General features: G+C 37.5%; 1 protein-coding gene and 1 long non-coding RNA gene across 4 annotated transcripts in view; both read left to right on the top strand.

Annotated features, from left to right (window-relative positions):
* The window catches only part of TMEM41B (transmembrane protein 41B), a 32,347-nt gene extending 19,701 nt beyond the window's left edge, over positions 1-12,646 (top strand). Inside the window, exons 1-7 of one of the 3 annotated variants that reach the window (XM_026104426.2) lie at positions 30-301; positions 1,595-1,712; positions 2,956-3,084; positions 5,198-5,291; positions 6,169-6,273; positions 8,734-8,872; positions 9,756-12,646. In XM_026104426.2, coding sequence (XP_025960211.1) covers positions 220-301; positions 1,595-1,712; positions 2,956-3,084; positions 5,198-5,291; positions 6,169-6,273; positions 8,734-8,872; positions 9,756-9,925 — 837 coding nt within the window. In that variant the 5' untranslated portion in view covers positions 30-219 and the 3' untranslated portion in view covers positions 9,926-12,646. Of the gene's footprint in view, positions 1-28; positions 302-1,594; positions 1,713-2,955; positions 3,085-5,197; positions 5,292-6,168; positions 6,274-8,733; positions 8,873-9,755 lie in introns of those variants that run through there. The other 2 variants (XM_026104429.2, XM_026104427.2) reach the window with 2 other exon arrangements.
* On the top strand, positions 3,091-5,090 carry LOC135328516 (uncharacterized). The gene is made up of 2 exons (XR_010389495.1): positions 3,091-3,327; positions 5,026-5,090. It is a non-coding gene; the product is annotated as an uncharacterized LOC135328516 (long non-coding RNA).
* Positions 12,647-12,754: the final 108 nt, after the last annotated feature.

The following is a 12,754-nucleotide window of genomic DNA, read 5'->3' on the forward strand; positions in this document are numbered from 1 at the left end:
AGCATGGCGCTTAAACGCAACACCCTAGTGCGGCTCTTATCCCGGCCCAGCGGCGGCAGCGCGCATGCGCGGCGGGGGCGGGAGCGGGAGCGGTGGGGTGAGGTGAGGCGAGGCGAGGCGAAGAGAGGAGGAGCGGCCGGTGTCGCTTCCTCCCGCCGCTCTCCGTGCCGGCGAGGCCTGGGCTGGGCCTGATCCGGCGGCTCCGGGTAGCGCGGAGCCATGGCGCAGCGGAGGACGGCGGAGCGTGGGCCCTGCCAAGCGGCGGCGGAGGGCGCCAAGCATCAGCGGCAGCTTCTGGAAGGTGCCGGGCGGGGGGGGCGGCGGCGGGGCCGGGGCGCGCGAGTCACCTCGTCCGGCTAACGGCCAGCCGCCGCCGCGGGGCCGCGTAGCGCTCCCTGCCAGCGCTGCTAGAGCGCTAAAGGCGAAAGTGGCAGAAAGTGCGCTTCGCTGTATTGCCCTTTCCCACCCTCTAGGGTCTTTTGCTCTAGAGTGGGTGGTATTAAAATACCCGGCGGTGGAGCATTCGTGCTTGTAGCACGAAAATAGGCGGGATGGTTGCGCCAGCCTCACAGCGAAAACCTGAAAGCAAGTAAAATCGAAAACGAGACCTACGAGCTCTGCCTTAGCTGGGCGTTTCGTCATCTCGTCGCTGCCTTTCACAACAGGGAGATGGCAGTGCCACGGCTTGGACGCTCCACGTGAGCGTTGCAGCGGTGCCGCCAGGGTCCGCAAGTGAAAACACCGCTTCGGCGGTTTTGTCTTGCTCAGGTGGCTGAGTCTCACTGAGAAGTTGAGCTACCCTAACAGTGTCCGGAGGGAGGGAGTGCCTTAATACGTATGCACATGCACACCCTAGTGTGGATGCAGAGAACACGTGTTAAGTTGTATCTGTGCTAATCAGTAAATTACAGAGGTGGTTATATTGCTAAAATGTTCAGCGTGAAAGAGACCTAAAATGTAATTGCAGTTATTTATGGTGTTCCTGTAAATTCCTCTGCACAAGGTTTGAAAACACGAAGACTAATGTTTAGTTACATACATATATGTGTATATATATAAAAAGTATAAAATATGCGTAATTCCCAAGTCTGACAAAGTGGAATTTTTATATCCCAAGTTGCTGTTGTGTGTATACATGTTTTCTCCTGGTGTCTCCTACCTAGTTGTGGCTGGTGTTCATTCTTAGGAAACAATCTCTTAATAAGCATGTTTCAAAGTTGAATTGTACATACTGAAATCTTAACTTCAGGTGTTTTCACCAACTTTTTGGAATTAACTGGACTGGCAGGTGACTTCTGACAAAAAGAAAAAATACATAGAGTTTTGCTGTTCAGGCTGTCTTTTCCCTTTACAAATGTAATAGAGGGCTAAACTATTTACGGATCAAAGAAGTTGACTTTTGTGGGATGTTTGCCTATTTAAGAAGTTCAGATTTGTTTGAAAGCTTTCACAGAATGTGAGCAGTATATTGTGTATGTTATGGAAACCATTGGTGGGAAGGTTACGTTCACAGAGAACTTGCCTTATTTCTTGGGAGCATAACTTTGAATTCTGTTGCAAGTTCTTTCTTAACTTTGGTTTTGTTTAATTTCAGGGAAAGCCTATGCAGAAGGTGGATCAGCTGGAACGTCTCTTCTTATTTTAGTGTGCATCTTTTTATCAGCTGCTTTCCTTATGTTTTTGGTATATAAAAATTTTCCGCAGCTTAGTGAGTAAGTATGTTGGGAAAGATTAACATATTTGCTTTTCTTTCAACATCAAATTGTAGAGGAACCTACATGGCATTAGTTGATCATAAACCGACATGAGTTAAATAAATTATAGACATAACTTGAATCAATCTCTCTCTCTCTCTCTCTCTCTCTCTCTCTCTCTCTCTCTCTCTCTCTCTCTCTCTTTTTCCCCCCTTCCCTCTTAAGGGACTTCTAGGATTCCATCTACAATATCAGAATGCAAAATTTTATATAGAAATACACACTAACTTGTAGGATCTATTTAAACACGGAAGTTTAGTTTTAACTAGTGTTCCTATTGTGTAGCTGAGAGATGATGTTCTAAAAAGTTACCATTGTCATATTGGAAATGGTAACTGGCAATGTTGGTTCTTAGCCTCCCTCAGCTGAGGGGCAAAAAATGCTATGTTAGGGCTAGATTTATTTTAAAATTCCTGTTACTCAGGTGTAACTGCAGGCTGACACCAAAAGGGGACATTCTTCTTCCTTCATGACCAAGCTTCATGTTCTATTTTTCTCCCATTTGTTGTATCTAGTACTGATGTGTCAGGAAGGTAGGTAGTCTGACAAGATGAAAGTTTGCTTGTCTGACAGTTTTATTTTCCTTTTACTAGTTAATTTGCTGTCTGGTTAACTTGCTCAACAAGTTCAGTTTGTGACAGTCTGTGTATTACGTCTAATACAAAGGAGGAGGGAACACTCCACTCTGCAGCCTGGAGTTGCACCAGAAAAAGATGTGGTGTGGAATTTCACTCTTAAAGCTTTGTTTATTTGCTAGGTGAAGCTCCACCTGTGTTCCTGCACTCTAAATGTTATGACTTTATTATTGAGGCAGTCATACTTGGGTTTTGGCTGAAATATTGACCACTGCACAGTTGCCAAACTTAGGTTTGAGTAATTATTTTGTTTTGAACAACTTCTTTTTGGTAAGAAAAGAAATCTTAGAAATAAAACAGATTATTTAATGAGTAGCAAAAGAGATGGTTTGCAAACTTCTAAAATAAATAAAAAACTTTATAATTAAAAAAACACAGGTATTGAAAGAGTTTATCTGAGACTGTTATCGCAGCAACAATAATGTGGTTTGTTTGCAGAGATTATAGTTCACTGATTAAGTACATCTTACTATCTATATATTCAGCAAGTAATTTTACTGTAGTGTTTGCTTACCTTTCCCTCATTCCTGATTTTTTTTTTGTTTGTTTGTTTGTTTCTTTTTCAGAGAAGAAAGAGAATTTATAAAGATTCCTAGAGACATGGATGATGCAAAGGCCTTGGGAAAAGTCCTGTCCAAATATAAGGACACCTTTTATGTGCAAGTATTAGTGGCTTATTTTGCCACATATGTTTTGTATCCTTTTTCTGATATGAAAATCTTTTTTTGATATAGTCGTATTTCTCTGAAAGAGCTAAAGGAAGAATACAAAGTTACTTTAAATTCCTGGTCAAAGATGAGGGAGACTAACTAGCTAGGTGCATTTATAAGATGCAGATATTCCCAGAACTCTAACTTAAAAATATTTCTTCTGTGTCACAGTGTACTTCTTGGACTGTAAGGATGGACCGCAGTAGAAGGAATTTGAATTAGATGCATGTACGGTAATAAGTACTATTGAAGGGTTTCCTTGCAGTTTCGTATTGACTGCTTCTATCCTGGAAAATATTTTTAACTTTGCTACTAGACTGTGTCTTATTTTAATGTTACGCTAACTTTTAAAGTTATCTTGAATTGCCAGTTGGAGATTACTGTTAATTCTAAAAGAATACTGAAACTACTGCTTCTCTATTCCTGGGACATTCAAAAGTGCCCAATATGAGAGTTGATTACAGAAACTTTTACAGCACTTATTAAGGAAAGCATTTTAAGCCTTCTTCAAAAAACAAACATCTTACTCATTTTTTAGAGAGAGCTAAATTTCTGAGATACTTTCTGCCTGAGGAGACACACAGGCTGCCTGTGTTCTATGTGAACTTTTTTCTCCAAGTGCTGAATATATTAATTAATCATTAAGCACACTCTTCACTGGAACACTTAACTAAAGGTTAATAACTTCTAAAAGGTCGAAGACTTTATAGGAGGTCTGCTTCACAGTTTGATGCAGGAGGCTTTCTGTAACCCATTGAAAAATCAATGCCAAATGCAGTATGCACTAACTTGTGGCTCATTCTTTTTGAGAGTAGTTCAGGACTAATAGATTATATATGAAGAAAACTAAAATGTTCTGTTTTTGTTTATACAAAAACTTTAACACACTTGACTGTTTAATAAGCTACTACAACAGCTGATGCAACAACATTTAATGCCTTGGAATTAGGAGCAGACTGTGATCAGTACACAAGCATGTTGTAATTATCTGAAAACTTTGACGCTTGCTTAGAAAAAGCTGTACCCTTAGTAATGGACTTCATGTAAAGGAAGATTGTTTAGCTTTTTGATACTTTGGTCGATTCAGCTCAGACAGAATAGTGTTCATGAATTTCTTTGCTTTACAAGATTTCCATTCAGGAAATGAAATTTGCATGGTAGTCCCAGCTCTGCTGAGCAAATCTTAAGCTCAGCAGTCTGTTCTTGTGCGCTGCAGGATCTCTGCCTCTTTGAAAAATGCGTTTAGATACTACACAAAGCCTACAGTGAAACAGTAATGTCCTAATCTGTCTCTAGGGTTTACTTGGCCATATTTTGGCAGCATGGTACTTTAGCCCAGGTCTAAGAGTAAGCAGGAGTCTCTTATGATCAATGATCCAAGAAAAACATTCTGACTGAAATTAGTGATCATGTAAGATAGTTATCTAGTGGTTGCACCATACTTGTTTATAAACTGAGTAAATTTAGTGCTGATTTATAGAGATAAGTTGTAACCTTATATACTTGTTTTTAAACTAATTTCTGGAAAGACTTTGAACTGAGTTCTGGGATGGATTTTACTGAAATAGCAGTCTTTAAAATCAGTAATGTTAATAAGGAAGTAGCAGTTTCCTTGACATGTCAGTCTTCCATGAAATTCATAGTGGTTATGGGCTCTGAGGGGAGTTTTCTGGATCTTTCAGAGAGAATGACTGAAATCTGGGTGCGTCTAGTCTGCATTGTAAAATCAGAACTACATGTTCCCTTTGATGTCACAATAAATCTCCAGTGTCAATTGTAGCACAGAGATAAAGGGAAAAATGTAGTACAGCTTCTATTATTTGGTGACTTATTCTTTTATCTGTCCCTGGAACATTTACCCCTTGTTGTTCGTTCTTCTCTGTTTTGAATCACCATACTTGGATTTCACTCCTGTTTGAGGTGCAGCCGTGTTTGGGCTTCCTGTGCTACTCTGCAAAGCTATTTTGAAGTAAAGATCTTTTGAGTCTGTATGTACTTATTTGTATTTTTTCACAATTGTAATATATAGCAGGGTTTTTTGTAAAGTTGAGTAGCTTCTTAAATATATATTTTTTTCCCTTAACTAAGATGTATCCAGCTTGCAAACATTTGCTATCCCTGGGTCTATATTTCTCAGTATCCTCTCAGGGTTTCTCTATCCCTTCCCACTGGCCTTATTTCTTACTTGTCTGGTAAGTATAGAAAATAGTTTGAGAGGGCATATATTTCTATCCGTTTGGAATACAACCAAGCATCCAAACGGTTTCCTGTCTGCCATGATCAGAGACCAAGTGAAATAGCCGAGTGTGCTTTAGCCTGAGGAATGAATGAACGAATGAATTCCCATTGAGCTCCATCATGAGAATGACATTACCCACAAAATCCACCATAACATTGGGTGATGGTCCAAACTACTAAAATGTTTCTCCAGGTTTTCTTAATAATGGAGGCAGATGGAGGTATATATAATGGAGGTACTACAGTTGTCTTCACTGTAGATTTGTCTAGCATCCACCAGAACCTGACTGTAATTTCAGAATATTACAAAAGTACTACATTTTTATTATTACACTGCAAGATGCATCAGTTTTTAAATCACTTAAATAATCAAGAAGCTTAAATTAAGATATGGAATGTATGTTACTGACAAATGTCAAAAAGTCCTGTCAGAAAGATGCAGTCATAGAGATCCTTAGTACTAAAGAACTAGGTAATTGAGTCAGTATGGAGGACCAAGGTGATGAATTTTTGAACTTGAATCTCTGAGTGCCATTCTGCCCCTTATTTGCAAAATTTTCACTGTTTAGGATCTTAAACTACGGAAACACTTAATTGATGAGTAGTAAACGTGGTCTGTTTTGAACATCAAGATTGATCTAAACACGTGGGAATAAAGAAACGTTTTTGTATCAACAGCATTCTTAGAAAATGGGTACATACTGCTGAAGGAGAACCCTTCAGCCTAAATGGAGGGTTGCATAGAAGCAGGCTGCATCTGGCTACTCTAACTACAGGGATATAATACTAGTATTAATAAGAGCTTCTGCTCATTTGTTCATTCTTTTGCAGTGCTCAGGACTCGGAGCTTCGTTCTGCTATATGCTTTCATACCTAGTGGGACGGCCTGTTGTATACAGATATTTATCAGAAAAGGCAGTGAAATGGTCAGATCAGGTAGAGTTTCTATAGATACTCAATTTTATGATAGAAAATGTATAGTGGAATAAGATGGAAAACTAGGGGGTGTCATGCTCGTAAATATAATTACAAAGTGAAGATTCTGTCTCCTTTCCGACACTGTATAGTTACCTTCTCTGAGTGTTCTTAAACAGTGGGGAATATTTGAGTTTATAGTATTCTGCAGTGTGAATGAGAATAAATTAGACATAAAATGAATTAGTCAAGCTGGGCTAGAGATGGAAAACAAATATTACCTGTAAGCAACTTCAGATAAAGCAGTTAAATAGGTAAAATTTTAAATGATTTCCTGTTGGGAAACTCTTTTCATGTAGGAAAAGTTTGCAACTGATACATGCAACTTTTTTAATCTCCCCAGGTTTAGCTAATTGGGAAGAGTAAACCTCTTCAGTTTCAATTTAAGTAAACAGGCCTATTAGCATCACAACTAATGAAAGCTATTTTCTTTCCCTGTGTGGGGGGGAATAGTTGATGTCTGATTGCAAGCTCTTAATTTGAAGATGGCATTTTGGTTGAAGCATTTATTAACTTGAGGTGGGTTATCTGGTGTTTAATAGCATATAAAATTCACACAAAAAGGATATGACTCCTCCCCTCCCCCTGCCCCCAGCCCACCTTGGGGTACTTAGAGGGTCTCTTCTCTGTCTTACTACTGGCTTGCATGAAATTTACAAGAACTTTAATTACCTATAAATTTTTGAAATTGGCCTTTTCTTACTGGGTATAGATAGGTAGTTCTGCACCAGCTGCTTAATCCCATAATTTTCATTTCCTTGTTATGGCAAAGGACAATATCTGATAACATAGCTGTCAGCAAGTGTTATCACTGGATGAAATCCATTGGCAAAGACTTTGCTATACAAAATCAGAGCATGCTTAGTATTTGACTTGTGGTTCCTGGTTTGACACTCTTAAACAGGTTCAAACGAATTCTTTGGCAAGTGTGAACCACAAGTTAATGGACTGCACTCTGTTCAAGATTTTTAAATCATATGAATATTTTAAACATCTTCCTCACTGGTTGAGTAAGATGTCTGATCTCTGTTGGAATGGAATAGATTAAGTTGTTATAGTCAGTTGTTTAGCTATAGTGTTCAGCCTTTTTGTATTGCTATTTCAACACTGTTAAGTAGGTGAGGATCTAATTACAGAGTACTGGTTTAGTAACTTCCATAATGGAGTGTAAGAGAGTTGTCCTGCACAGTTGCCTTTATTAAGTAATAAAATAGTATCTTGGATCTTGACCCAAATAAATATTAATATCACAGTATAGTCTTGAAGTTATTCTCTAAGTGGCGGCTGCTTACTATTTCCTTTAGTAGGACTGGCTATGTGATAAATAATTACGTAAATGGTATGTACAGCTCAGATTGCACTGGGTAAAGTGGACTATATCACACTTGAACTATATGTTATGTGCAAAACTAAGCAAAGTAGAAATCTTAGAACTTCATTAAGATAGAAACTGTGATTAAAACATTAACTCTAGTAGGGCTACTGGCTTAGTTTTACTGTGGCAGTTAGAGCTGAAGTTGGGAAAAAACAGAGGGTTGGGACTGGGGTGAGTTGCTGGACTAGACTTCAGCTGGAATTAAAATCAGACCTGATATGGTTTGGACTGTCTGGGGCCACATGACCAGGCTTAGGCTTAGTGAAGGGCTGCCAGGATAGGTCAGAGATGATGGGATGCTTTGCTACCATTAAAATTTGGTTTAGAGTTATGGTTCTTATTTGAAAGGTCTGATGTGCTAAAGCCAGGCTGGTGTGAGAAGAGGTTTTGATGTAGTACTAGCATAGGAAGCTGGGCTAGAGTTAAGAATATAATTAAGAATGCCAATAAAGTTTGGGCTATTACAGTTGCTCCTGGGTAATATAAATGCTAGGTGTTATAAAACATGCAGGTGGTTAGGTAGACTGTGCTAGCAGTGGCTGCCTGACTAACTTTGGAGCCGTGAGTTTCTGAGCTAGGATACAGCTGTGTTTCAAGTGTGATTATAACTTAGGACAGAAGAGGCTGAGGAACAACTTCATTGCTAGTTTCTGCAAAAGATTCTGTAGTAGGGCAACAAGCTGGTAGTGTTGACTGGGTTACAGTTAGGTGGAGGACAGGCAGAGGTCAATGAGTTAGGGTTAGACCTGCCGCTGCGCAGAATTACTTGTTTAAGTTAGCTGAATCAGACACATTGTCAGCATACTCTACCACAGACTAACTTATTTCCAGGTATTTCCGGACTAACTTTAGTCCTATTTAACAGATGATTCTGACTGTTGCTCCAGTCAGTCACTGCTTAACTGATTATTTTTTAACGTTTACAACTTGTAAATTTCTACAGAAGATATACAAAAAACTAGTAGTTTCTAGTAGTGAAATTGTTCTGTATTTTCAAGGCAGAGGTTTTATTGAATTTTCTTTTTCTTTTTTTTTTTTTTTGGCAGGTTGAAAGACACAGAGAACACCTCATTAACTACATAATATTTCTGAGAATAACGCCTTTTCTTCCTAATTGGTTCATCAATATAACATCTCCTGTAATAAATGTACCATTGAAAATATTTTTCATTGGCACTTTCGTAGGTAAGAATTCTGATCAATGACCTTAAATTTTGGGGCAGCCAGAAGGGTTATTGTTGCTTTTCTCTTCATGCATTGTATAGCAGATATCACCATCTACTGGATTACTGAAAGTTTACACAAATGCATTATTTCATTCTTCTTGGTGTGTGAAACTTAGTGTCAAAAGGTTTCAGTCTTCAGGACTGTTATGATGTATTAGATTTGGGTGTAATGAGAAGTGGCTAATTTACTTGTTTAAGGAAACATGCCTTCTATGAACACATTAGTAACCTCCTTTGTTCCAGTCCATGATTATTATACTTGTATGAAGTTTTCTATTAAGATAAGAAATTCCTTTGTTGAGTTCAGCTTAATTGTGTGCAGATGTGTGTGCCTTTGTTCAAAGGATTGTTTCTCCTCTTCCCTCTCCATCTTTATCTTTCTCCATCCTCTCCATCCATATCTTTCTGGGAGTAAATTTGTAATTTAATTACTGTAGTGCTAAATATTTTAGTTTTGTATTTGACATTTTTAAGATACTTTTTAACCTGGTTAGGAAACCATATATATTTTTTTTATGAACTTGAATAAGATTAGTTTGTAGAGAGAGGATTTGAAATCTACACAGTCTAGATAGCAGGGATTTTCTTCCTGGTGTCCTGTGTTTGAGTTTACATGAAGCAGTATAAACATAGCATAAAAGCAGTTCTTACGATAAAGGGTTCTTGTTTTTGAATTTTGTATTTACAGCCTTAAAAAAAACAAAAATACGTAGAAGGTACTGAGGTCTGAAACTTTGTTAAAGTTAGGTGACTAATTTATGATTTTTTTTTGTTTGTTTTCCCTAACAAGCTGTTTTGTTTTCTTTCTTCACCATCTTACCCTTCTAATTTTCCCCCTCCAGGTGTGGCACCACCATCTTTTGTAGCAATTAAGGCAGGAACAACACTGTACCAACTTACAACAGCAGGGGAAGCTGTTTCCTGGAACTCTGTGTTTGTCCTCATGATTTTAGCCATCCTCTCCATCCTACCAGCTGTCTTCCAGAAGAAACTGAAACAGAAGTTTGAATAAGGATCAGACTGGATCAGAATTTCCCATACTTCATCTCAGGATCAGCACTTCTGATATTTGTATGTTTGCTTTTCTATTAGATCTTCAGCAATTAAAGGGGAGGCTTGCAGTGGATAAGAATGTCTTTAAATGAACACGTGGCCTAAAATTGAAGAAACTGTGTTCAGAAAAGTACTACACATAGTTTTGTAACCAAAGCATCAGTGTTTTACTTTGGGGAGAGGGGCAGGATGAAGGAAGAGAAGACACATTTTGCTCTAATTATGTGCAGAGCAAAAATGGTAATGTGGACACAAACTACAGATACTGCTTTCTAAAACTTGCAAAAAATCCTCAATTGTTCAGTCCAGTTTTGTAACACTACATGTCTCATTTGCATGTGATCTGGTCTGAGTACACTTTTCGTCAGAAATATTTTTCGTTTTGCCTTTTGTAGTTCCAGAAAAATAGCATAATGTAATAACAACGCTCACTGAGAAACAAAGATTTTTTTCTGAGCATTACTTTAACTTCAGTGATATTCTTGACATCCTGATTGTTTACTTCTTTATTTATTAGTGCTGTGTGGATTTAAATACTTGAACCTACATCTGCTTTACTAACTGGATTAACAAAGGCAGAGGAGTGTCAAATCATTCCTCCTTGTCCTCTGTAAATTTTTATTCTGGAAGAGGATATAGGAAGGGCGAGAGCAGGCTAAAACTCAGTCCTGGCTGGCTGATGAATTTAAGTTCTAATCTTGCTTAAATTTTTATGCTGATTACTTTTCCAATATTTCACCTGCATAGATTTTTTTTTCTTGCCGATTTAAGACAGTTATTACTATTAAAAAAAAAACTTCAGTTCTCAACTGATTTAAACATGTATAACTTTAAGCAGCTTATTACAATTTCTCAAACAATATGTAAAGTGTATAAAATCCTCCATTGCAGCTTGATTGGCTAGAAGAAATATCTGGTACACAGACTGGTACACATACTGTTCAATGAATCATGTAACAAAAATGTAATATGTCACTGCATATAGATTTAAAAAGATGATGCCCTTTTCTGATAAGTCAGTAACTGGTGATGGGCAGTTGGCTATGATTTGCTTTTAAGGAAAAACATAATATTTATTTTATATATATATATATATATATATTCCCTAGATAGGGTATATGATACCCCTGCTTGTATAGTTATAACAGTTGCAGTCTGTTGTATTGTCAGTAGCATCCCATAAAAATTAGGTCCCAATCAGCAAAGAACTTGGGTGCATGTTTAAGCTTATCCTGCTGAAACCAGTGCTGCTTATATGCTTTAGGTTTCTGTTCCTCTGAAGTATCTTTCAGAAATGGGAGTTGACACATTAGCTCCAGTTCAAGGGTTTACTTGTCTATATCCTTATGTTAACTCATCATATGATTAATCATTTTAGATGTAAGAGAATAGTTCCATAAATGTGATAATATGAAAGGTCCTGGTACCTTAAAGAGTTTTGTTCTTTTTGTAACATAATCTTGATTGATCTCTTCATTTTATCACAGTATTAAATGTAAATATATAGTAAATATTATTGATATGCTATTTTTGTCTTTTATTTAAATCTGGGCTGCACATTAAATGGTATTTTTATGTTGCTAGATAAAGGAACTCGTATAATTTACCTCTGTTTACAAGTTTACTATAAGAATGCTTAGTTTCAGGAATTGGTTTCTTTTTTAGAATTGACTCTAAACCTGTACTTTATTGGCATTCAAAACTGAACACTGATCACTTTTATTGCTGTAATTCTAATCTTGGAGCTCACCTACCTGGGGAACTTACTCCATAGTAAACTAGGGTATGAATTTAGCTGTTGAGAGCTATGTATCCACTGGATTATTGAGTGAGAAGTAGCTGTAGGTTTATTTACAGCCTATTTTTCTGCAGAATAAATTGCACTCTTATTATTGTAGTCCAGTGGCTTTTCTCAAAAATTCTCACTTGATTTTCAGTCAATAACAGATGCTGTTGTAAAATTCCTTCTACACTATATAAAACTGATGTTTTGGTGCAACCTTGGCATTAAAGAAGGAACTGAATTACCTTTTGATTTCACATAAATCATGCTATTGCTATCGCTTCAGATTTTCCTTTAGTTGTATTTCACTGTGTGGATGGGATCAGGCTACCTCGTGGGAGAAAAAAGTTCCGTTTCAGCCATAGTCAGTCAGACTAGCTTCCCCACACAGTGGCTTTTAATGTCACAAATAAGGTTCTTTTCTTTTGCAAAACCTTAGGTGTTTTTAGTTTTTTTTTTTTTTTTTTTTTTTTTTTTTTTTTTTTTTAACCCATCTCTTCAGTTTTTTATCTGTAGCTGCCAACTGCCTTAGGCAGTTTCTTATCACATGAGAACTACTTATGAGCATTCTAAAGCATAAGGAAGGCCTTGTGCAAAAGGCAAAAAGATGTAGGGTAGAGCTCTGCTGTAGAATATTGTACTAGCCCATCCTTTCCTTTATGGGAATCTAGCAAATGATCCAAGAGATAGCCATAACTTTCTGACAGGAAAACAGTGTCTACCATGAAGCAAACAGGGAAATCAGGAACATGTAGCTTTTTTTAATTGCAAGGAACTTTGAGGTGTTAGGTGACCTGTTCATCTTTTAGAATTTTTTGTAAATGATGATAACTGCACAGCATCATTACTAAATGTCTCTTACCATTTGATAATAAAGTTATTATAAAAAACCTGAAATCTTGTATTTTTTGAGTGAACTACCCTGAACTTTCCCCTAAGCTAAATTTTTTGATTAATCTGTTTACAAGGGATGAGTTCTTCTAACATGGTGACTTAAACTAATGA

Source organism: Dromaius novaehollandiae, chromosome 5 (genome assembly GCF_036370855.1).
Source record: "Dromaius novaehollandiae isolate bDroNov1 chromosome 5, bDroNov1.hap1, whole genome shotgun sequence".
In the NCBI taxonomy this organism is placed as follows: Eukaryota; Metazoa; Chordata; class Aves; order Casuariiformes; family Dromaiidae; genus Dromaius; species Dromaius novaehollandiae.